This window comes from Falco punctatus, assembly GCF_963210335.1.
Source record: "Falco punctatus genome assembly, chromosome: 15".
Classification (NCBI taxonomy): domain Eukaryota; kingdom Metazoa; phylum Chordata; class Aves; order Falconiformes; family Falconidae; genus Falco; species Falco punctatus.
The window spans coordinates 11,428,801-11,454,154 of NC_137595.1; the positions used below are offsets into that span (position 1 = coordinate 11,428,801).

General features: G+C 53.1%; 1 protein-coding gene across 2 annotated transcripts in view; it reads left to right on the forward strand.

Moving 5' to 3' along the window:
- Positions 1-25,354, forward strand: part of F8 (coagulation factor VIII) — a 33,152-nt gene extending 7,798 nt beyond the window's left edge. The window contains exons 2-26 of one of the 2 annotated variants that reach the window (XM_080365466.1): positions 2,219-2,343; positions 2,618-2,740; positions 3,232-3,444; positions 4,473-4,544; positions 5,003-5,110; positions 7,022-7,243; positions 7,518-7,758; positions 9,055-9,229; positions 10,243-10,336; positions 11,819-12,030; positions 12,326-12,476; positions 12,624-12,833; positions 14,087-16,847; positions 17,159-17,327; positions 18,181-18,387; positions 18,962-19,190; positions 19,288-19,470; positions 19,676-19,792; positions 21,020-21,091; positions 21,428-21,516; positions 22,006-22,161; positions 22,989-23,133; positions 24,024-24,172; positions 24,493-24,669; positions 24,908-25,354. In XM_080365466.1, coding sequence (XP_080221592.1) covers positions 2,219-2,343; positions 2,618-2,740; positions 3,232-3,444; positions 4,473-4,544; positions 5,003-5,110; positions 7,022-7,243; positions 7,518-7,758; positions 9,055-9,229; positions 10,243-10,336; positions 11,819-12,030; positions 12,326-12,476; positions 12,624-12,833; positions 14,087-16,847; positions 17,159-17,327; positions 18,181-18,387; positions 18,962-19,190; positions 19,288-19,470; positions 19,676-19,792; positions 21,020-21,091; positions 21,428-21,516; positions 22,006-22,161; positions 22,989-23,133; positions 24,024-24,172; positions 24,493-24,669; positions 24,908-25,063 — 6,556 coding nt within the window. In that variant the 3' untranslated portion in view covers positions 25,064-25,354. The remainder of the gene's footprint in view (positions 1-2,218; positions 2,344-2,617; positions 2,741-3,231; positions 3,445-4,472; positions 4,545-5,002; positions 5,111-7,021; positions 7,244-7,517; positions 7,759-9,054; positions 9,230-10,242; positions 10,337-11,818; positions 12,031-12,325; positions 12,477-12,623; positions 12,834-14,086; positions 16,848-17,158; positions 17,328-18,180; positions 18,388-18,961; positions 19,191-19,287; positions 19,471-19,675; positions 19,793-21,019; positions 21,092-21,427; positions 21,517-22,005; positions 22,162-22,988; positions 23,134-24,023; positions 24,173-24,492; positions 24,670-24,907) is intronic. The other variant, XM_080365467.1, reaches the window with a different exon arrangement.

The following is a 25,354-nucleotide window of genomic DNA, read 5'->3' on the forward strand; positions in this document are numbered from 1 at the left end:
GCGGCGCAGGAAAACAGCCAGGCTGGGGAGAAGGGGTGTGCGGGAGCGAGCCAGGAGAAGCTGGCAGAAGGGGAGCTGCTGCCAGAGCTGAGGTGCCCCCGAGCTGTGCGTGGGCTGTCTTCTGCTCCACCGGCTTTCCCTCCTAGTACCAGCATCCCATGGCAGCCCCCAAGGGTGCACGTCCAGGTAGGACCTCCAAAACCCCTCTATGCATCCAGTGTTTCTCTGGCATGTTTGTGGGAAAGCTCGGCCAAATGAATGGGATATGGCACGCCAGGCCAGAGCTGCTTGTGCCTTCCCCACGGTTTCAATTTCTCTGCCTCCTACATGCAACCCCGGGGCAGGGGTCGCATCCTGCGACGGCCACAGGGATCTCGGCTCCGGCTCAGAGTTGGCCACATAGCAGCAGCAGCCCACGTTTGAGTGCTTCAGCAGTGCAGATTGTTTACCTTGGCTGTCTCCCGGCTCCGAGAGATGAACAGATAGTGCGGCTAACAATGCTGATCGAAGGCGCCAGGAACGTATCTCCTTGCCTTGGCTTCAGTGGCCCTGGGGTAGGAAGTCCATGGGGAACCCAAGTGCAGGGAACCAAGTACAGGCCAGAAGCACTTGGATCAGATGTCCCTGTGCTGAACTCTGCCTCCCCATCCGCCGCAAAGGCTGCCAGGCTCTGCCGTGCCAGCTGGGACCCAGCGCTGAGCCCTGGTGTCACCAAGTCTCCTCCCAGCCATGCCCTCACATGCCAGCAAAATCCCCCTGGCTCCAGAGGATTTCTGCCTTGTTTACCACGGCATTAGCAGGACCAGACCTTCATATGTCAGGGATGTGTTTTCAACGCTGGGCTTTGTGTGAGTTAGAGATTAAGGCACAGCTTCCTGACAGCGGACAGCCCAGTGTCAGTGACCCTGCCACACTGCCACCTCCCAGCATGGGGTCACCCTGGAGAGCAAAGCTTTGTCAGGACGCTACTGCCATCAAGCCAGGAATGATAACAGCTCGTGGGCAAAGTTAGCTGAATGCAGTGGCCCTGCTCAGTGGGGCTATGTCTGTTGGGGGCTTCCTGCCAGCCTGAACGAGGGGTTATAACCGCGGTGGGAAAGCGTGCATGGGGTTTTCATGGGCGCCCCTCCTGCTTTGCCCCCAGGGAGGGCGAACCCCGCTCTCCCCACAGCATCCTCTGGCTGCAGGTGGCTTCCAACCGGCGGCACGGGGGCGAGTGCGCATCGCCCTTTCCTAAATTTGAGTCACTCTGGCTCCTTCCTCTTCCTCTTGAGGAAGAGTCACAAAGGGAACCGCTGCTTGAATGAAGGCTTAGTCAGACAGGGAGAGCAATCCTCCCTGCTTCTTCAGAGGGAAGAAAATACCACCTGGCTTTTGCTCCAAACAAAACAAAACTGGAAGTGGTCTGTCTGGTTACTGGAAATGGTCTCAGTCCTGGGGCTGATAAGCCAGCCTCTAAAAATCCCTGGAGAAATTCATAGCTTTGTTATCCTGATAAATATGCTGGATCCTTTCTGGAAAATGAATTTGTTAAGCTGCTTACAGATAGAAAGTGGCCAGCAGAGATAAGTGGGGTGTGAAATACTTTCAAGGCTCCTTCATCCTCCTGGGGCAAGGATTAGTTTTTTAGGGGATGGCTTTAAATCCCAGTTTGGTCAGAAAAGAAATGGATGTGGAGATGTTGCTCAGACCGCAGAACAAACTGCTATGACCTGCCATACAGCCTGACACAGTCTCTTTCCTGGGCACAAGCTGAGGAGGATGTTCAAGTTATATGCGATGTGTCTACTATACCTGAAGGTGCTGGGGATGGGGTGGGGGGTGGCTGCGGGACAGTCACTGTGCCACTGCTATCACAGCATTCCCAGTGCTCCAGGTCTCTGTTGGCAGGGAAGCATAAAGCTGGACAAGGCAGGAGGCTGGCAGTGATGCCTGTGGCTGTGCCCACTCCTGGCTGCAGCTGGGCACAGCGCTGCACCTCCTGCCCTTGTGTCTTGTTCCTTTGTGACTAACACTGTGACATTAATTACTGCGGCATTGTCATCAAAATGTTTCCAAACACTCCTGGGGATTGTCAGGAAACCCAAAGAACACAACAGGGTGAGTGATCCCTGGGGCCAGTGTGGACAGGCAAGCTGGCAGGGAGGAGAGGAGGAGGATGGCTGCTGCTCCTGGATGGGGCTGAGCAACCAGCCTTGGCTTTTCCTTCCTCCTGCAGTGCATCGGGGCATCTGGGCCCACAGCCCCCCGCGCCTGGTGTCCCCACTCAGTACAGGAAGGCCGTGTTTGTGGAGTACCCTGATGCCTCGTTCACGCAGCCCAAGCCCAAGCCAGCATGGATGGGTAAGGAGCACCCACAGTGCAGTGGCCAAACTCGCCCTGGGTTGGGTGCTGGCTCCATGGCCAGGAATGGGAAAGCACCCGGGTAGAGTCCCAGTACAGCAGAGCTGCTGGGAATGCAGGGAGCCTTGCTGGTGCCAGAGCAGTTGATGCTGCCATGCTACATGAGAGATGACTGCTAACTGTGCAGGTGGAATGCTGAGACCCTTTGGGGCCCATGGCTGGGTGGGAGCTGCTTGACCCCAGCTGCCTGACCCTTTTGCCTTCCTTCCTTCAGGTCTTCTGGGCCCCACCATCCGAGCAGAAGTCTATGACACAGTGGTCATCGAGTTTAAGAACTTGGCCTCCCGTCCATACAACCTCCACGCCATCGGGGTGTCCTACTGGAAGGCGTCAGAAGGTGAGTTGGTCCATAGCCAGGTGCTGCAAGCCCTGTACAGCACCTCCTGCTCAACGGCCTGCCTGTCAGGAGAGAGCACATCCCTCCCTGACCCTGGTGTTCACATCCCTCTGTGAAGACAGAGAGTCACAGAGGTGGCTTAGCCTGGGGGAACAAGACCATGCCTAGCCCAGAAATGAGCTGAGATGAGCAAATCCGTATCGGTTATAGAGGTAATACATACGGTAAACCTGAGGTTGGATGCTTAGGGCCAGGAAGGCTGTGTCCTCCAGCATCAGGGCAGGTGGTGGGTGCACAGCCCCAACAAGCAAGTCTCCGGCACAGCTCTGCTTTGCTGCCCTGAGACCAGCTATCACTGGTGGGAGCTGGGCTGGTCCTGGGGGCTGGGGTGGAGAGGGGCTGTGCTCTGGGCTGGGGGAAGAGGCATTTCTGTAGCCATGGTGTGTTGGGGATGAACCTCCAGTGACATCTGGCTGCTCCTTTCGCTTTAGGGGCAGGGTATGAGGATGAGAGCAGCCAGCTAGAGAAGGAAGGTGACAGGGTGGATCCAGGGAAGACACACACGTACATCTGGGAAATCCAGCAAAACCAGGGCCCGACAGATGGTGACTCACCGTGCCTGACCCACTCCTACTCCTCCAACACCGACAGTGTGAAGGACATCAACTCTGGTTTGATCGGAGCCCTGCTTGTGTGCCGACCTGGTAAGGACAGGACAGGACGTGGACAGGTCACATACAATCACGAGTTGAAAAACAGAAAAATCAAAAACACCTTCCAGAGGCTGAACATGGCAGTGGAGTCAGTAAACTGTCATCAACAACACTTTTGGGGTTTGGCCCTTTCCTAAAAGAGTCTTTTTTCCAGTGCAGGAGCCAAACACTCTTTAGATTTCTCTTCTGGAGAGAAATTTTTCTTTCCTTTGCAAAATTTCAGACCACAGATGAAATCCTGAACCTTATCTATCCATAAGGTGAATTGCTATGGAGGCACAAATGTTTGTCTTTCCTTCAGAGTTTCACCAAGCTGTGATTGTTCAGTATCAGCCAGGGTGCTTTATCAATCAGGGTTTTGTCAAAGAACCAGAGGGAAGTTTGTATCAGCAAGGGTTAAGGATCAGGCAGGAGAGAGGCAGGACACCCCAGGTACCTGGTCTGTGGTACCTGTGCCTGCTCTCCTTCCTTTGTAAACACAGAGGTGATGAAATCCTGTTAATACTTGCCGGGTGCAAGGAACCCAGAAATGTACCTGGGGTGGAACTGGTCACCCCTGGCTGAGTCATCTCCTGGAGGTAGCTGTCCATAGCCCTCTGTAGTCACTGGAGAGGAATGGGCACGAGTCACCTCCTCCCAGGGCACCGTCTGCAGGCTCCAGTGACTCACCAGGAGTTTCTCCACTGAGCCAAGTCTAGACGAGCACAGATGATGGTGCTGACAAGGGGGGTAGATAAAACGGGCTCTTTCAGGTGACTAAGCGGATCCTGAGAGCCTGCAAGGAAAAGGCAGCACAAACTGACCTTTCAACGCCTTCTGGGGGCAGCTGCCTCTCAACCACGGGCTTCTGGGGAGTGCAAGGCAGGAAACGGGGCTGTGCCAGCCGTGAGACATGACAAAAGCAATCCACAGCCTGGCCTTGATTTACCAGTTCTTGGAGGGCACAAAGGGAATTCTCTGAGGAGACCAGCATGGTGCTTGCTGATGTTTAAAGAGATCCATCCCATGGCATCTTGCAGGGACCCTGGCTAGCGATGGGAACGAGGGCGTGCAGCAGGAGTTTGTGATGCTCTTCGCAGTGTTTGATGAAGGTAACTACCCTGTTGACTGGTGTTGGACCCTGAATGCAGCCTGGTCCATGGCTCGTGCTTTGGCCATGGTGTGAACGCAGCTGCTCGGCTCCCACACTGTCTCCCAAGCCTTGTACAGTCTCCCCAGCCAATGTGTTCCTGGTGCAGTGCTGCCATTCCTTCTGTTCTCCAGGTGCAGGGAGCTTGCAGCTCGCCCCCCCCCCCCCCCCATCCCATGCCATGGCCTTGTTCCCATCACACAGGCTAAAGCTGCCAGGCAGTAATGTCCTATCACATGCAATGGTCACCACCGCATTTATGCAGAACCTTGCATGGGTCTGCTGTGGATTTCCAGCAGGCACCACACATCTGACCTCCGTGCATTTTGGCTTTCATACTGTTTCACCCCCGTGGGAAAGTTTCCTTTTTCTCTGAAATGCTCTGAAATGAAAGCTGACTGCATCCTCCTCTCTCCACAGGGAAAAGCTGGTACTCTGAGACCAGCTCCCTGGCAGCTCCTAAGCCCCTGCCTCACAACAGGACAGAGCTGCACACCATCAATGGCTACATCAATGGCTCGCTGCCTGGTGAGTACCGGTGTGCTGGGGACAGGGACGGAGGGCATGGGAGGTGCTAGGACCAGGGCTATAGCCAGGTCTGTAAGCTCAAGGTAGCTTGTGAAAGGAGTGAGAAATGACATCAAGAAGAGTTTCCAGGTGATGGATCTGTTAGGCTGTGTTCACCCCGGAGCGACTATTGCATCTCAACTCTTTGCTCTGCCTTGCCCATTTACAGTGCAGAAGGACCTATTTCTGGCTGGCTGTGTTACCAAGTGCAGCTGACCTCGGAGTTCTCCAGGAATTTTTCTGGTAGCAAAGGTTAATCTCTTGCAGCCCTGTGAGTGAGGCTGGAGGTAGTGTTGAGGGGAAAACTCAGCTCTCACCAGCCTGGCTCTGACAACACACCTCTGTAGGATTTAGGGAATAGAATCATAGACTCTTTTAGGTTGGAGAAGACCATCAAGTCCAGTCATTTACCTAGCACTGCCAAGTCCACCACTAAACCATGGCCCTAAGCACCACATCTACTTGTCTTTTAAATACCTGCAGGGATGGTGATTCAACCACTTCCCTGGGCAGCCTGTTCCAGTGCTTGACAACCCTTTCGGTGAGGAAATTTTTCCTAACATCCAATCTAAACGTCCCCTGGCACAACTTGAGGCCATTTCCTCTTGTCGTTTCGCTTGCTACTTAAAGAAGAGACCAACACCTACCTCACTACAACCTGCTTTCAGGTAGTTGATTGATAGGTCACCCCTCAGCCTCCTTTCCCCAGAAAGCAAAAGAAAAGGCTGATTGTGGTCTCAGTGAGGACAAAAGTTGGCATTTTCTGATGTTCTTCTGAAAGAAGGTCCATTGCTGCCTGAGACTGAAGAATCTCCAGGGCAAACTGGGAACACTGTCAGGAGAGTTATTTCCATCAGTAACCTTGGTGAACCACGCCTTGAAACCTCCCACCTTGGTCTGGCTGTTCTCCAGTCATAGGCAAAAGCAGAAGTCGCCTGAATTTCCTGTCCTGGTGGATCCATTGAGCTTAAGAGCTGAGTAAACCTCATGGTCAACCTCTGTATCTGCAGTAGGTTTCCTCTTGAGAAGATATCCGCCTCTGTCCATCAACCCCCTGTCTGGGTGCAGGACCACGCCTGAGAGGTGTCTGATGGAGTGGCAGTGCAGAGCTGGGGGCCTCAGGATGGAGCCTCCACGCTGTCACCTCCCCAGGCTCTTGCGATTTGTTCCAGTCACCTATCACACTCGGTGCCAAAATCAAGCGCTTGACTTGGTATTTGACTTTGTTTGGTTTCAGCTTCCAGGAACTTGTTCTTGTTATTCAGTTCCCTGCTAGATTGCAGAGCCCTTCAGCACACACTAATTTCTGCCCAGGAAAATATTTTTACAATGCAGTCAAGTCCTCTCCCATTTCCTAAGCACACCGACCTCTTAGAGTATCTCCGAGGAGGGAATTTTCTCTAGCCTTCAAATAATCCTGGTGAGCTCTATCTGCAATTTTTGGGGTATTTCAACTACCGCTGAGGACATGCCTCAGATGCAATATTTCAGTATCAGGCTTGCCGGTGTTGTGATCAGACAAATGATCGCCTTTTCCAGTGCCCAGTTCCCCTATTCGCAGAGTCAAGGATCACATCTACCTCTTTTGCCACTGCATCCTGCTGTGAGCTCCCACCAGCACGCCTCCCAGAGTCCCCGCCAAAGTCCCCCACTCTGTAACACTAGTCTTACATCAGGAGGGTGATGCAGTCTGCGCCCCTGTTTTGCTCAGACAGTCCACATCCACATGTGACTTCTCCAGCTTGAAGCCACCACCTTGCAGGGCAGGGGCACTCTACTCAGCATGTGGCAGACTGAGTCCGTGACACCAAGAGTGGGGACAAGGGATGGACACAGTGGTGACTCCTGGGTGCTTTCTTTCTCTCCCGGCAGGTCTCACACTGTGCCTCAAGAAGCAAGTCCACTGGCACGTGATCGGGATGGGCACTGGGCCAGAAGTCCACTCCATCTTCTTGGAAGCCCACACATTCCTGGTGAGAAGCCACCGTCTCAGCAGCCTAGAAATCTCCTCTGCCACGTATCTCACAGCCCAGACCATGCCAGCAACAGCTGGCTGGTTTCGGATGTTCTGCCAGATACCATCCCATCAGCAAGGTAACCTTATTTTGCAAGAGCTCAGGGGAAAAGAAGTTCAGGGGATGGCCTGGGCTTAGGGTTCTATGCAGTGCTGCAGCTCCAAGGCCCCTCCTGCTCCCTAGTGTTACATCCATGTGCAACCTGGCCTGTGGCCGGGATAGCATAGGTTGACCCATATGCTGGTACATTTGGTGGGGACAGTAGTGGAGAGGACATCTCCCAAGCATGGGGGAGTGCATGTCTGTGCTGGCATGTCAGTGTGACCCTTTCTGTCCGGCTTGTCTGAACCCAGCTGGCATGGAGGCTATTGTGAAGGTGGAGGAGTGTCTGGAGGAGCGCCTGGTGAAGATGGGGAAACTGTCAGATGAGCCAGAGGACGTGGATTACCCTGAAGAAGATGAAGATGAGGAAGCTTATCATGTGATCCAAGTGCGCTCTTTTGCCAAAGAGAGACCTGTGACCTGGACTCACTACATTGCGGCTGAGGAAATGGACTGGGACTACGCCCCGGTGAAGCCAGTGTCTCTGGACAGGTGACAGTGCGCATGTGTGCTCGTGAGGCTGCTCCTTGAGGCAGCCCTGCCGGCTCTTCCCCTTTTACCCAGAAATTTATTTTCCTTCTGCCCAACCTGGACAGGTTTATTTTTCCTTGTTAATGCTAACCGTATGGATGCAGGGCAAGGACGGTCTTGGGGAGGCCGTGGGAAGGCAGGACCTGGCTTCGCTTCATTTTACCAAATGCCCCGCAGAGGCGTTTGTCTCCATGGCGTTTGTCTCTCTGAGGCCCAGGTCTCCAGGGTCAGCCCCTTCCGAGCAGGCAGAAATGCCTGGTAACCCTTCTCACCCTCCAGCCAGGAGGCCCTGCGTAGCCAGGACATGTGCCCACAGCCCCAGAGTGTGGGTGTCCTTGCCCTGTCTGGAAGGACATGATCTAGATGGCAGCGGCAATTAGCCCCTGCTGTTGCCCCACTTCTTGGAAGGAGAGGTGATGCAAGTGCAGTATCTCAGCAGAAGTACCTTAGTCAGCAGTGCGTGGTGATGACAGATGTCTTAATGTCACTCTGCTGACACAGGCTGTGTGGGCTGGGGCCAGCTTGGTGGTGGGGTCACCAGGTTCTGCCCTAGATGGGGATCCCAGACAGCAGCTGCTGGAGCAAGGCATAGAATCATAGAATGGGTTGGGTTGGAAGGGAATGGAAAGATCATTTAGTTCCCACTCCCCTGCCATGGGCAGGGACACCTTCCACTAGATCAGGCTGCTCAAAGCCCATCCAACCTGGCCTTGAACACTTCCAGGAATGGGCAGCCTGTTCCAGTGCCTCACCATCCTTATAGTGAAGAATTTCTTCCTTAGTGAAGGGAGGAAGGTGGTAGAAATGCCCACCTGCAGCCCCCTGCAGGGTAAGCCAGGGGAGATGACCTCTCCAGCTTAGGGCTGGCCTTGCTCCTGAGAAGGAGCTGGGATAATCAAGAAAAAGCAGCTGCTTCGTTGCCTTATGCCCACTTACTGGGGGTGCTCCCTGACACAGGACAACCTGCCATGCCCTCAGCTCTCACAGTCACCGCTTCCCTCCAGGACAGGGCAGTGTCAGCCCAAGCTGCTGCTGCGTAACCTGGTGGGAGCTTTCTCCAATTAAAGAAGCACTGAATCACTTGAATAACTGGAGTTATTCCCCAGGATGTGTATTGTGATTACAGGAATGAGCGTCCCCACTGTGCACTGGTAGTCCCCAGACAGATGTATAGGTGCTTGGACGATGGAAAGTCTTGTTCTGGTTCTGACAGTGTCCCACACGTGGCCATTCGCTCTTTCTCTGCCTTGCCTGCAGAAACGTCAGGAGCCTGTTCCTGGAGGCTGGCCCCCGGCAGATCGGTTCAAAGTATAAGAAAGTGATGTTTGTGGAGTACGAGGATGCAACCTTCAAGAAGCGCAAGGTGTCAGATCAACCGGACAAGGGAATTCTGGGGCCTGTCATTAAGGGGGAGGTTGGAGATCAGTTTAAGGTAAGAGAGAGATTGCTTTCCACAAATAGGGACTGGAAGGGAAAACTTTAAAGCTGGATGCTATTCCTCTCTATATCTATATTTTATTCAAGAGTTATTAGTAGTTCTTGGTTTGTGGCTAAGGTCTGGCATAAGTCCTTGAGATGCTCTGTCACATTTGGTGATGTCCAAAGTTCATCAGAAAGGCAGACATTACTGAAAGCTAAAGCTAAATGCTCTTGGTGAGATCCTTGTGCAGGGTATGGCCCAGTCCCCTTGATCTGACTTCATTGCAGGCGTCTTAGGAATTGTGCAAATTACTCCATGACACGTGGCATCCAGCACCTTCCTCTGAGGCAGGAGTGTCCTCTCATCCTCCACTCTTCTCCATCTGTGTGCTCTTACCATACAGTATTGGGGACTGTCGCTTGTGTCTCCCCAGGCACCTCTACTGACCACATGACTTTTTTGCTGCTAGGAGGAATGAGATGGTTTCCAGGAGTTTCACATTTCTGCTCCCTGCCTGGGGTTGCCTGTGCAGTTGTGGGCATGGAATGGAAGGTGACGCCTGTGGCAAAGCCCCAACAGAGCTATTTAGAGAAATAGATGAAGGGCTTCATGCAGTGAAGTGGGGAGCACTGTGAAGCTTTGACTGCTGTGCATACTTAGTGTCTAGATCCTCTGAGGCCCCCTGGATTGACAGACCTCTTGTGTCTCATATGCAAAGTGAGACTGAAGACAGCAATTTTCCTTTTAATAAATCTGTTATTTTCCTGACCTCTCTAAAATAGGCACCTCCTGGAAAGATGGGTAGTGTAGACTGGTAGAGAAATAAACAGTCATTTCTCCTGTTCTGACTCCTACTTTGCGGTCCCAGACATGTCCAGGTTCCTCCCTGTTGGACACTGGCAGTTAGCCAGTCCCAGAGCAACACTGCCCAGTGTTTCCCTCCCTGTGAGGACACTGAGGGCAGCCTTGAGGGCTCACAATGTTCAGAAAGCATTAAACGTTTGTGCTGGCTGTCCTCATTTCAGATCGTGTTCAGGAACCTGGCAAGCCGACCATACAACATCTACCCTCACGGTCTCACCAGTGTAAGGCCATACCACGCCATGAAGCCCTCTCAAGGTAAGGCAAACCATGAGAATTTGGGACATCACTTGGTCACTGCCATTCTTCTTGGCCAGGAAAGCTTCTTGCTGCCTATGCTAAGACTGGTTGTCCAACACATCCATCCAAGTACCTGAGCCCTGCAGTCCTGGAGATGATGACAGTGCTTGGTTCATGCCCCCCCTTGGTGCCATGTAAGGAAGGCTTGGGTGATGGATGGAAGAAGGGGCATTGTCAACCAGGGAGCTGGGACCATGTTGTTTGGTCCATCTGGGAGGCCCCCACGTTCTGATGCGGCAGGAACCACCCTGGTGATCCTGGCTGTGTTTGCTAATTTGCTTACAGTCCTCACTCCCTTGCCCCGCTGCAATGTGCAGCGTTCATTATGATTCTGACTCTCCCTCTTGCAGATTTGTGGGTTTTGCTCTGAGGTTGTCAAGTTACCAAGGTCCTTTCCCAGAACTGCTTTCATCCCCTGGCAGCATGCTCCCAAGATCACAGCTCGTGCAAGGCCATCCCACCAGGGCAAAATTGTGCCCCATCCCTCTTCCTTCCTCCTCTCTGTCCTTTTGGGTGCATCACCATGATGGGAGCAATTGCAGAGGCTGGAGAAAGGCTCCTCTGCTGCAGCAGAGGTAGCAGAACCAGGACAGCAGCCGCTAAGGAGTTCAGTGAACTGGGTCAGCTTTGTGGCTTGTTACTATCTAAGTCAAGGTTTTCCTTCGGGAGAGTCAAAAGGGCAAAGTGGCCCATCAGCTGGCCGGGCCGAAGGTGCCAAGCCACACAAGGGCGCTGGGAGCCCTGCCCTGCCCTCTGTCAACATCCCCTAGCCAGACACGGCTCACTGGCTTTGCCAGCGATCCAGCTCTGTGAAAGTGGGTGAGTTGTGGTCCTGGAGCCACAGGGATGATGCTTTTTAGGGGATTATAAATAAAAAGAGTTGTTCCTACTTTGACTGACACATGAGCTTTGCAAACCCTGCTCTTACAGCAGCTCAGCTGGGCACTTGGAGCAGAGAAGGGTCTTTTTCTAAGGTTATATCAGTGCAAAATCCTGCTGAATTCTCAGAGGATTAATTTGCATTTGGATTTTCCTTCAGCTCCTCCCAGATCTCCTCACTGTTTTTCTCACCGTCTAGCCACATTTACTTGAAAAATTGATCTGATGCTTTGTTTCTCACTCATTTCAGCCCTGGCCAGCTCTGCACCTTCATCTGCCATCTCCTCTAAGCAGCCCAGAGCCCAGGCACAGCTGAGACCTGGCAGATCTTCCAGTTTGCAGGAGTTTTAAGGGCTTTCAGAATTAGGCACATGCCTCTCTATCCACACCTTGTCCCAGAGGCTCCTTTTGTCCAGATCAACTTGCCGTGCAAGTGCATGATAGCAGCCAGGGTGCCATCCTGGGGTGGGCATGGCTTTGGGTAGTTTTCTATGCAATTTGCATAGTTGGGAAACCTCCTTTCTGAGCTCATTTAAAAAACAGTTAAAAATTCCTTGCCAGATAAGGATGTGAAGGACATTCCTGTCCCTCCTGGCCAGTCGTTCACCTACAGCTGGAGGGTCACCACTGAGGATGGGCCAACGCAGGCGGATCCTCGCTGCCTCACCCGTTTCTACTACAGCTCCATCGACCCAGTCCGAGACATGGCCTCAGGCCTGATTGGGCCCCTCCTGATCTGCTTTAAGAAGTCCATGGATCAGAGGGGAAATCAGGTGGGTCCTTCTTTTGTTACCCCAACTGCCAGGCTGAAAGGCTGGAGTAACTGCAGTGGGTGAAATGTTTGGGAAAAACCAAATTTGTCTGTCCTGTTCTCTTCAACCCTACTGCCAGTCCCAATGTCCCTGCCTTCTCCATCTTCTCTTGCATGCTCCCTTCTCTCCAAACTTGGACACTAATTCCTGTGAAATAGCAGTAAACTGCTTCCCAGGCTAAAATCTGGCAGCTGCACTGGGCCCCAGAGGTGCCCTGGTCAGACCAGGAATAACCGCTTCCCTCTCCGCCTTCCAGATAATGTCAGACAATATGAGGTTGGTGCTGTTTTCGGTCTTCGATGAGAACCGCAGCTGGTACCTGGAGGAGAACATCAGGCGGTTCTGCACTGACGCAGCCCATGTGGATACCCAGGACCCCCAGTTTTACGCCTCCAACGTGATGCACAGTGAGTGCTCAGGCAGGGGCTCCCTGCAAAGCCCCAGCACACACAGGTTCATCCCTGCCCCAGGGAACAAGCAGGGAACACGCAGCAGCTTGGCAGCCGTGGGGGAATCAAGTCCTGATGAAATGTTTCACTCCTGCTCTCTTCCAGCTATTAACGGCTTTGTATTTGACAACCTCCAAACAAATCTCTGCCTGCATGAGGTCGTGTATTGGTATGTCCTGAGTGTTGGGGCCCAAACAGATTTCCTTTCCATCTTCTTCTCTGGAAACACATTCAAACACAACATGGTCTTTGAGGATGTGCTTACCCTTTTCCCGTTTTCTGGAGAAACGGTCTTCATGAGCTTGGAAAAGCCAGGTTGGTAACATGGGCTGTTCTATAAACCACGGACTTGGCATCACAGCAGAGATAAGTGAGCACCTCCAGCCATGGCTCTGGTACCCAATTGCATTTTGGCAGCCCTGAGGGCAAAAGGATGCACAACCTGCTGGAACTTAAAGGAATTAAACTACTGTATTTTACTTCCTTAATAGGATGAGTTAAGGTCACACATGCTGCCAAGCCAGTAAGCTGGCTGCAGTAACGTGAGCCCCATGGGCCTCGCATCTGCACCCTTGGCTCCAAGCTCGGAGGTCAAGAGGAGTGGCAGTGCTGTCCCTGCTGTGGGTTTAGCCACTAGTCATGGCATCCCATTTATCTCCACACTTTGCAAGGACAGAAATCACAGCCATAGAGAACTAGGAATGATTTACTTCAGAGTTTGGTTTTATTTCCCCCCACTCGGCATTTTTTCCTTAGCATCTGCAAAAGTGGTGCTGTTAACCATTTCCTCACTCACAGAGGAAACACATAATTTACCATCTAATTGCAAAGTCTGATATGATGGCCATGAGTGCTGGAGCCCAAGCCAAGCTGACAGGGTTTGTAGATACCCCAGGAAGCTTTCTAAAACCCAGCCAAACATTGCATCCCTTTGAGCTCTGATTTTTGCCTGCTGATCTGAAGCAGGCGAGCAGCTCAGCCAGCAGCAGATGACGGCTCTCTCCAGTGTCAGAGCCTGGTTATTACACACCTCCTCACTCACTTGGCGCCTGTAGAAGAGGCACTCACTGCGGGGAGCAAATGTGTTGGCTGAGGATGTGAGCAAGAAGCAGCCTTTCCATTTCTTCCTCCTTGAGTGGGAGAGACGTGATGACTGTGTCTGGGAGAGAGGTGTATTCGACAGCACCAGCATGTCTGTGGGGGCGGTTTATGGTGATTACTCCTGCTGCTGGCAATAATCCTGGAGGTTATCAGTGCATAAACTGTTCTTACCAAGCTGTTGTTGGGGCCTCGCGGGTGTGTATAGCTCGCCAGGCTCTGGCAGGAAACGCTGGCCCTGCTGGTGGTGCTTGTCAGGACTGGCTCTGACGTTGCCAGCAAGCCTGATGTCTTGTGAGTCCAGCTGTAAGATTCTCTAGGGGTTATGAAAACATGAAATCACTACCATGAACCAGAGGCTGCCTGGAAAATACAGGTTGCACTAGCAAGGGAGCAGCATGGGGGTGGCAGCTCTTCTGATTTCCTGCTGTGGTGGGCTGATGGTGTCCTCTTGTCCTCTCTTGAGACAGGTGTCTGGATGCTGGGGTGCCTGAATCCTGATTTCAGAGACCGAGGGATGCGTGCCAAGTTCACGGTCTTGCAGTGCCAGTATGAGCAATATCCTGATGGGGAAGATTATGAGGATTTTGAGGAGGTGGAGGGTGCCTTTGAATTCCAACCCAGGAGCTTCTCTAAAAGAAAGAGATGGCACAAGCCATGTGTGAATGAGCAGCTCAACATCACCTCTTCCAGAAATGATACAGAGAAACCAAGATCGTGCTTGCCAGAACCCAGCTATGGGGCCCGCGTGAGTGGTGGCAGGATTTCTGACCCCTCTTCTAATGGCACCTCAACACTTCTAGAAACAATCCCATATCCACCTGATATTTCCATGTCTTCTCTGCCAGAGACAAACTATGATTCAGTGTCCTATGAATCCTTCCTGAAAGATGAAGAAGAATTGTCAAATATCATCACCCAGGATGAAGGGTTTGGAGCTCGCCCACCTGGAGAACACTTGGCAAGTGTAGGTGGTAGGGTCCATGGTACTGTGAGCCCAGAAGAAGGTCAGCAATGGCTGCAGCAAGGCACGCCAGCTCCAGAAGATGCTCTGGCAGGGAAGATGACAAGAATCTCAGAGGTGCAGAAGCCAGTAAAAAGGACAATGGTCCAGTCTGGTGGTACATTGGAGATCCTGGAAGCACAGCCTCAAAAGACAACTACTCATGCAACAAGCTTGTGGGACTCAATTGCTTATGCTGCTAGCAAAGATCCTCTTCAAGGGAACAGGAACTTAATTCACCAGAATGACCTGGAACCCAATGTGGGACTCCAAGACATGTCTTCAGAGAGTGCTAAGGACAAGTGGCTAAGAGGGGATGATAAAATATCCTTAAATCCATATGAGTCAAAGGATATAATCCATACAGCACCGGCTTTAAGTACTGATCATAACTTTTCCTCTACACTGGACAATCCTTTTGCATCTTTGAATGAGACAGAAGACAACAGGACTTCTCATGCCGTGGTTCACAATCAAACCAGAGAAAACAATTATTCATCAAATGAGATAGATGCTAGGCTGGAAAAAAGACCTCATGAAATTATTTTGCGAGGCTTTTATGAATCTTCTGAAGGGAAAAATGTTTCTTCCTCAGATCTGGGACCCAGCAAACCTGTACAAGAACAAATCCTCACAGATGAGAGTAACTCCTTGCCTGCAAAAAGTGGCACAGAACAAGAAGCTGATGAACTTGCCAGAGGCACAAGCCTTCTAGAAACCACCTTTGCACACACCAATGACCTGGAGCCTTCCAGCTATATAACGATGGAAGAGAGGGATGAATTAATCTTGGGCGCCATGTTTCAGGATGCTACAGTCACTAAGGAATTGCCAGACATGAACAGTCTTGCCTTTCCTGAACCGAACGTCATGGCCAATGACACAATGCAGTTCCCAAATGCTCTCCTGAACAGCCCTGAGCAGTTTCTGAGACACAGAGCTCCAGCCCCAGGCATGAGTGGCCCTGACCAGAGGCCTCAACAAGCCAGGTCACTGGAGAGCAGAGGCTTGGCGCATGGTCTGGGTCTTCCCAACACCAGTTGGCCTGGCAGCAGGGAGCCCCTCTCCGAGGTTAACAGAGCAGAGCAGGATCTGGTCAGTCAGACTCCTGAGACAGCAGTGAATAAGAAAGCACCAAAGGTGTGTGGACCTCATTCCCCTTTTTGCAGCAGCCGCTTCAGAAAGAGGTCCCTGACATCAGGCAACACTGTGCCTGAGGTGCTGGTGGCCCAGCAAAACCTGGAAGAAAAATCAGACATGATTGAGGGAAGACTACACCTGGGCAGGGATGTTCCGCAGGCTGTGCTTGGAGATAGTGCTGATGAGACGCATCCTGTGGGGAGGCCAAGCACAGCTGGGGGTGGACGCAGCAGCAGCGAGGAGCCCCAGCGCAGTGGACGCTCTTTCCCCACACAGAAAGCAGCGGGGAGTGAGGCAGCAATGGCAGCGAGTAGCTCAGAGACACAAGCTGCAGCTGCAGACCTGCCCTCAAACTGGGATCCGGTCTCCCTGGGGGCAGTGGGACGTGCCGGGGGCTTGTGGAGCCCAGCTTTGGCTGATCTGCAGCCAGGCAGAGGTGCTGTTGGGGGCACTCCTGGGAGCAAGCAAGCCGAGGGGAGAAGCCGGATGGAGGAAGAGACAAATTCTGTGGAGCATCTGGGTCAGCTCAGTCCCGGGCCTCAGCAGCTGAAGGCCAATGCCACGGAAGACTCTGTGCCTGAGAGCGCATCTGGGAAAACCCCAGAAGAAATCCCTATGAAACCAGACTCCAAAGAGAACTATTCCCTGTCTCCAAGCAGTGCCGCTCACAACAGCACTAACAAAAACCCAGCCAGATATGTGCAAGCCAGTCCAGATGGATGGCAGGTGCTCAGTGGGGAAGATGTCTTCAGAGAAACCAGAAAAAGAGAGGGCCAGGACCTAAGAGACCCCAAGGAGGATGGGGAAGGTAACAGCACAGCTGGGAAGAGGAATCACGGCCCAGGACATAGGGAGAGACTGGATGGGAACAATGGGACCCATTCTGGCTCCTCGAGGCTGAAGCCAGACAAGCTGGACTACGACGAGTACAGTGACACAGAGCAGACCATAGAGGATTTTGACATCTATGAGGATGAGGAGCATGACCCGCGCTCCTTCCAGGGGGAGGTACGGCAATACTTCATTGCAGCAGTGGAGGTGATGTGGGAATACGGGAACCAGAGACCCCAGCACTTCCTTAAAGCCACGTAAGTGTTACTGTCCCTCGTGTATTCCTCCTGCACTGTGTGGCATGGCTTGATGCATGAGTTGGCATGTCCTGGCAGGCAGGATCACAGGTCTGTGACTGTATGACCCAGCCAAGCAGCCCAGGGGAAGGATGCGCCCAGCACTTCCCCTCCACCTGGGGAGTTTTGTAACTCCAGCAACCTTGAGCTTCCTTGCAAGTGGGTCAGGGATGCTCTAGGCTCTGCATCATGCTTGCCCTGCAGCAGCCCTGCCATGGCTGCCCTCCCTGTGGGACAGTGTCACCTGACTTGCTTAACTGCCCTCACCCCAGCAGGGACCCTTGGAGCAGCAGAAGGAAGCCTTTCCGGCAGTACCGCAAGGTGGTTTTCCGAGAGTACATGGATGATTCCTTCACGCAGCCGCTGCTGCGGGGAGAGTTGGATGAGCACTTGGGCATCCTCGGGCCATACATCAGGGCAGAAGTTGAAGATGTCATCATGGTGAATTGAAAGTTCCCGTTTCCTATACAACCTGAAACCCCCATTGCTGGCTGTGCTGAGCCAGAGGGAGCGCCGAGGTGGGCCTGCAGGCTCTGCAGTCACCGTGGGTTCACCTTCAGGGCTCAGGGGCAGGAGCTGCCCCATTGGCACCCTGTGTGGCACGTGGGTGGTGCCAGGTTGGGAGGCAGAGCCACCATTCAGAGGAACCTCAGTGTCTGAAGCTATGGGCCAGCGGGAATGTCAGTGTGTTCAGATGCAAAGCCCTGGACCTGCGACAACCCCAACCCCAGTAACAGCACGGCCTGAGCGGCTCCTGGGCTCTATGGGGAGCTTTTTGGGTGAAGGGATTGTAAAAAGGGTAATGAGGTAAGCAGGGTTCAGTACAGCTTCTTTGGGTGCTCTATGTGAGGGCAGGCTTTGACTTCCCTCACCACCAAAGGTCCTTCAGCACCCACCTAAGGAAGAGGTGAAAGGCTTTTCACCAGGCTCAGGACTTGTATGCCTGGAGAAGTTGCCCAGTTTTCACTGAAATCTTCACCAAGATGGATTCAGCACCTTTGGGCTCCAGATACAGTAGTGTAGCTGACCTTGTTTCCATTGAGCAGGGAGAGGGCTTCATCCTGCTGACATGACCGTGACGGGCTTTCCACTGGGGATCACAATGCACAGCCACAGCTTGTGGTTCAGCAGGGGTTGTCCACTGCATGGGGCCCAGCTGGAGGTCTGAGCACTGGGGACACGGCTTCTTCCTTCCCACCAGCTGCCTGGATCCAACCTGAGGGTCCAGGACGCTCTCAGCACTACATCTAGCCCCCTCCCACACTCCCTTTGCTTTGCCTTCCCTCTGGTGCAGGTTACATTCAAGAACCTAGCCTCACGGCCCTTCTCCTTCCACTCCACACTGCAAGCCTACGAGGAGGTGCAGGATGCCACGCAGAGCGGACAGCTGGTGCAGCCCGGCAAGGTGCGGAAGTACTCCTGGAAAGTCCTGCCCCAGATGGCACCCACCACGCAGGAGTTCGACTGCAAGTCCTGGGCTTACTTCTCCAACGTGGACCTGGTAAGTGGGAGCCTGCTCCATGGGACATCCCAGGATGGGCAGCATGCCTGGGTCCTGGCTGTGAGGTGAAGGCTTTTGCTGTGGTGCTGGGCTGAAAGCAGCCTGTGGCTGTGTAGATTCTCAGGTGTCTAATACAGTGACGAGTGCATGCTTGTGCTTTTGTTTCTCTTTCCTTCTCTTAATTGATTTCCCCCCCCCTTTCCCCTGCTGTACCAGCTTATGAGGCTTGCAGGAAACTAGCACTCTGCAGCCCCGCTACCCCTCTGCCAAACATGGCTGAATTTGGCCCGTGGGTTCCAATGTTAGTGGGGCAGGGACTGTTGGACAGACAGACACCACTTCTCTTGGAAGCATGTGCGAACACTTGCTGTACGGCTTTTTTTTAGCTAATGGGAGATCTCCCAGTGAACCTAGCACGTCCTTCCCACCCTGCACGTGCCATGCCCTGTGCATGAGTGGGAGCCAGGCCAGGGATGCAGGCAGGGCTACTGCTTTCCTCGTTGCTGTGCCACCTGCGGGCATCAGCACTGCCTCCCACTCCGAGGCAAACCCTTCTTTCCTGGCTCCCCGGCAGGAGAAGGACCTGCACTCGGGCCTTATTGGGCCACTGATCATCTGCCGCCGTGGGGTGCTGAACTTCGTTTTCAGGCGGCAGCTGGCTGTGCAGGAGTTCTCCCTGCTCTTCACTATCTTTGATGAGACCAAAAGCTGGTACTTCCTAGAGAACATGGAGAGGAACTGCCGCCCTCCTTGCCGCATCCAGCAGGACAACCCTGACTTTAAGAGAAACCACTCCTTCCACGGTGAGGACCCTTGCCCTTGCCCTTTCCATCCCACAATCTACATTGGGATGGAAAAACCCTGGAGCCTTGAGCCACTCCTGACTGTTGCCTTTCTCAGCCATCAATGGCTACGTGAGTGACACGCTGCCCGGGCTGGTGATGGCTCAGCAGCAACGGATCCGATGGCACCTCCTGAACATGGGCAGCACTGAGGATATCCACTCTGTCCACTTTCATGGGCATCTGTTCAGTGTCAGGACTAGCCAGGAGTATCGCATGGGAGTCTACAACCTTTATCCCGGTGAGAAGCAGTATGGGCACCGTGCACGCTCCAGCTGCTGGGGCTTCATGTCCATGCCTGTTAGGAAGTACCAAGCCTGCACGGGGATAGCAAGGAGGGGAACGGATCTGGAAGAGTCTGGCTCTGTGTTTGCACAGCGCTTGGCACTGTGGCATCCCATTACAGCCAGTAACTCTCCTCTGCTCTGCTCTCCATTCCTGGCCAGGTGTCTTTGGGACGGTAGAGATGCAACCCTCGCATGCCGGGATCTGGCGAGTAGAGTGCAAAGTGGGAGAGCACCAGCAAGCTGGGATGAGTGCTCTCTTCCTCGTGTACAACCAGAGTGAGTGACTCTCTTTGCACCCTGGCCCACTTGCTGCCATGGTCATGACCACCACATTCTTGAGCTCCCTCCACCAGATCTCTCAGTTATTTTCCCTGGGGTGACCCAAGTGGGGTCTTCAGGGTTTTCACTCTGAAAGAAAGTCACAACTTCGGCCCTTGCCACCCTACACAACCCAGCAGAGAGCACAGAGTCAGGGACACAGCTGGGGTGAAGGCTGGGAGACCAGCTTCATTTGCCTGTGAATATTTGCTTCGAGAGCTCTCGTTTTCCAAATGGAGGGTCCCTGGACCTTCTGTAAAATGTGCTTACCCCAGCAGCTGCATGCACACACTGGTGCCTGCCCACGCTGTCGGGAAGGTACAGTCCCCGGCTGCCTAACCACACAACAAGAGGTAAACTGAGGCACGGAGTGAGGGTAGGAGGCAATAAGAAACACTGCCTGACTACAGGTTGCTCTGATAGAAACAGCCCCAAGAGCAACCGGAAAATCCACAGGAAACATCTGACCATTCACCCCAGAACAACAGGTTTCTACCTCACTGTAAGTATGTTCTGGGGGAAGTGGTTGGGGAGAGTAGTATTGTATCACACAGTGACAATCTCTCTCCTCTTCCTCTTAAGACAGTATTAAATGTCAGCCATAAGTTAAAAATCTGCTTAAGATTTCAAATTTGCATTTTCCCAGAAGAAATTGCCACGTGGCAGAGATGCCAGGATGTGACTAGTTAATAATAATAATGGTTATTATAAAAGACAAACAGCTCAGCAGACCAGAAGAGCGACACAGAGAGACAGGGGTGTCAGGCAGATTTTCCTTTAGCGACATAATACTTGTTTTTAAAAGATGCTGCCTAGCAACAAAATGGCCCAGGAGCAAGACGTGTATAAGGAAGAGACACTTGTCATCACTGCTGGGACATCAGGACATGGGGGTAAAGAGGCCAAGGGCGCAGTGACAGGAGTTTGTCAAAAGGCTGCTGTGGCGGATACTGGGAACTCTCTGCTGTTGACATCAGGGTCAGGAGCAAGAACTTCCAGCACCCCTAAAATTCAGGGATGGATGTGGAGGCATCTGAAACCCACCACTTGGTGTGAGACAAGACTGGGGGCTCCTGGAGGCTTGAGACTGGAGGCTGCTACCCAGCCTAGGCTTTTCCTTCAAGAGCTTTGTTGGCTAACCAGCTCTCCCTGGTTTTCCCCCTCCTTTCCCCTGTTTGGCTGCAGACTGCCGAAACGCCCTCGGTCTGGCCTCGGGCCACATTGCAGACTCTCAGATCACAGCATCGGGGCAGTACGGTGAGTAGGGGCTGTTGCTGCAGAGAAGGCAGGTGAGGTTGGGGCAGCTTCAGCCAACACAACTCAGGTGCATGCTTGCCCAAGGCTCTGCTACATCGGGTCCCTGGCAAAGTCCTTCCTCCATCCATGCCCATGCCAGCATCCCACTTGGGACCTGGAGGTGCCTTCCCACATGTCTGGCCCATCGTCCGGCCCATCTCTCTGCCACCATGTATGTGGCTACTGAACCCCAGGGTGGTCCTTGGGCCCCAGTCCTGTGGGTGGACTTCTCACCACCTCAGGCTGGGCAGCACCAGGAGCCAGCAGCACCCTCATCTCTGTGTGCTCTCCTCACAGGGCAGTGGGCTCCTTACCTGGCCAGGCTGGATAACACCGGCTCCATCAACGCTTGGAGCACTGACCGCAGCAGCAATGCCTGGATCCAGGTGAGAGGGGCCCTGTGGCTGGAGGCAGCGCTGGGGGCATTCCAAGGGCATGCTTGTGGCTGATGCACTGTACAGAAGGATTCACAAGGATGGCCACTGTCTCCCCAGCTACATCCTATTTCCCCTGCTTCCCCTCTGGGAGGGGAGCCCTGAGAGCCTAGTGGCAGTTGGTCTGGCCATGGCTGCTGCTGGCCTGATGCCCGGATCCACCCTCCATGCAGCAGAGGAATCACTCGGTGGTCCAGCTGCAGCATTGGATTGTGCAAAAATTCCCCAAAGGCCAAGTGAGAACAGCTCATCTCTCCAAACAGCTCTCCCCTGCCCTCTCCCAGCAGTTAGCTGAGTTGTGCTCTTATGAACTATTTTAACTAGTTTCGTAAACCATGCTCAGGTATGTCACAAGGAAGTGATTTCCACAGGTTTGCAGTGCATTGCCTGAACATGGCTTGGGTTTTCCATCAAAAATGAATCCCTGACTTTCGTTCTCAGGTGGACCTTTTGCATCTCATGATTATTCATGGTATAAAAACCCAAGGGGCCCGACAAAAGTTCTCCAGCCTTTACATCTCCCAGTTTGTTGTCTTCTACAGCCTCGATGGGCAAAGGTGGAGGAAATACAAGGGGAATGCCACCAGCACCCAGATGGTAAAGTGAACAGGTCTTGAGGAGGGTGTCTTCCTAGAATGGGGTCTCCTGCGGTGATGAGGACTAGGGGGCTCCATACACAAGGCAGAGATCTGCCAAGACCCTAGGATAATTTATCAGAGCAGGAACAGTGAGCATTCACTGCCAAGATGACTGAATCGCAGATCACAGATCTGCAAGGGATTTGCTGTCTGTGTCCATCTGTCTAATTTTAAATTGACTGAACTATTTCTTTCCATGATCCCAGGTGGCTGTGAGATCCACTGCTTAACGTTACGTTGCACATTACTTACAGCTAGGCATAAGATTTTGCCTGAATACCTTTTTTGACCCCAAAGGCAAATCTGGCTTTCTAAAAACATTGTGCAGATGCAGACAATTTGTGGTATCTTGACTCATCAGAAAAAAACACAATCTGAATATGCATAAGCTGATCACTCCAGTGGGAGAAGAAAAATAGCCAGAAAAGCCTCCATAGTGTACACCAGCTGTGGCCAAAACTTTTCCCAGGTTCAAAAGTCCCAGGACTTACTTTTTTTTTCCTGACTTCTCCTCTCGTTTTGGTGAAAATATAAAAACACGTTCATTTGCGTGGACCTTAAGTTTTTCCTCCTCCCATTCATCAGTGGTTCACCCTGATTTGACGCATTCACACTTCTTTGGTCTGAATCACATTTCAAATCATTTCCCTGAGCTGCCATTCTGTTACAAAGCTGGTGATAAGATACAGAAGTGCCAGACAGAAATGTTCTTCTCCCCGCTAATACTTGTTCTATTTAGCTTTCTTTCCATTGGTACAACAATCCTTTTTCTCCCTTTCCCTGCAGCTGTTCTTTGCAAATGTGGATGCAACCGGAGTGAAAGAAAATCAGTTCAACCCTCCGATCATAGCCCGGTATATCCGCATTAACCCCACTCACTACAGCATCCGGACCACCCTGCGGATGGAGCTCATCGGCTGCGATCTGAACAGTACGTCCCACCTCCAGACACCAAGCACCAAAGCCAGGGCCTGATCCGGTGGGGTGCTGGGCATCAGCTCCACATGTTTCAGGACACCCCAGGCAGTTGTGGAGGGGAAAGGAGAAGGCTGGAGATGGCATTGAGATGTTGGGGGAACAAAGCTGGAAAATCTTGTTATGGTCTTAGCAATAGCAATACCAGAGGGAGAGCATGGAGCCAGCTCTCACCACCACTTTTTCCTGAACCACCAGAAACCTCCAGCAGCAGCTAAGCTGATAGCTGCAGAGCTGCTGCCTCAGTCTTGGGGAGCAGGGAACAAGGACAGACAGACGCCAATAGGCTTTTCCACTGGTTTTGCCTCTCCAAGGTGAGACTGCTCCAGCCCACAGTGTGACCCGGAGCAGTTGTGCTCTGGGATCCTTTCTTTAGTTTTGCACACCAGCAGGGCGAACCCTCCAGCAGCTACAGGCTGTAGCAGCTGTGCTGTTGCCCCATGCCACAAGCCTGCCAGCCGGCTCTGAGGCAGCTGTGCATATGCACACACGGTCACGCCATGTGCAGGCTGTCTCCCTGCCAGGTATTCTTGTCCTTCCCCTGCTGACAGGTTCTCCTTATGTCCTGATGGACGCACAAATTCTTCACATTCCTCCTAGATAAAATCTAGTGAGAAAAGAAGGTGGGACTAGTGGCAGGCGCAGTTTGGCACTCCCCAGCCAGAGCCATACTGCAAACAGGGGCCCTGAGCACTGTACGGATCATGATGCTGCAGCAAGGCACAGGAGAACCTGTAATCAAGGAAAGTGCATGGAGCATGGCCGGAGCAGCAAGCAGCCAGAAGGCATTTCCACGATGGGTCCGTCTGTTCCCCTCCTCTGACAAGCATCACTCCTCTCTTCCAGGCTGCTCCTTGCCCCTAGGAATGGAGAACAGAATGATCCCTGACCAGCGCATTTCTGCATCCTCCTACAGCACCAACATCTTCTCCAGCTGGTCACCCTCCCAGGCCCGCCTGAACCTGCAGGGGAGGACCAACGCATGGAGGCCAAAGGTAGCCCACGCAAGGAGAACTTGAGGCAGGCAGCTGGGGCATGGGCATGGCAGGTGGGATCCCAGCACGCAGGCTGGGTGCTTACAGCCTCCCCTAGCCAGGGCTGCATGGGGAGTGTGTACAGCCACGTGCACTGTGCAAGCTGCCTGCACGCAGACAGGAGAATTCCTGCACTGAGTTAGCACCCAGCAGCTCCAACCAGACACCTGGTGGGGCAGGTGAAGTCCAGGACTATGTGCAGGGCCACCTTGGCTTTAGCTGCAATGAATGTGTCTTTCTCATTGCTGCTGAAGGGTTGAAGGCAGTCTGTCCTTCCCTAGAGCAACAGGCCCAACGAGTGGTTACAGGTGGACTTTGAAGTAACCAAGAAGGTGACTGCAATCATAACCCAAGGTGCCAAAGCTGTCTTCACCCACATGTTTGTGAAAGAGTTCGCCGTCTCCAGCAGCCAGAACGGTGTGCACTGGAGCCCAGTCCTGCAGGACGGCAAGGAGAAGGTATGCAGAGCTGCTCCATGGCCAGAGGCAGCTCATGGCCACCCCTGGGGCAGCAAGCACAGCCCTTGGCAGCCAACATGCTCACAGGATTTTTTGCAAGAGCAGCGAGCCGGGCTGTGCTTTTTCTTCCCCAAAGCATTCCCAAGCGGTGCTTGTCTGGGTTGGTCATGTCCTGAATGACATGAGGTCACTATACCAGCAGAGGAGAGCACATCCCTGATTTCTCTCTCCGCTCCAGATTTTCAGGGCAAACCAAGACCACACCAGCACAGTGATGAATACCCTGGAGCCCCCTCTCTTTGCCCGCTACGTGAGGATACACCCCCGCCAGTGGCACAACCACATTGCCTTGCGGATAGAGCTCCTGGGCTGCGACACTCAGCAGGAATACTGATGGCTGCGGGGCCAGGCACGGGCAGCGCGCCGGTACCCACGGGCAGCGCGCCGGTACCCACAGCCAGCCAGGCGCTGAATGCTCCCCAGGGCCAGCGCCAGCCCCCCAGGGCCCCGGCTGCCCCCGCTGCTGGGGAGCAGAAGCCCTGCCGTGCTGTCACGGTGGCTGGCTCATTATCAGCCTCTTCCTGTCCCTCATCTACCAGATGCCATATAGTCAGACGTAATGCTGAAGAATTAAACAGTAATTTTCCAGTATAACGCTGAAAAATTAAACAGTAATTTTCCAGTA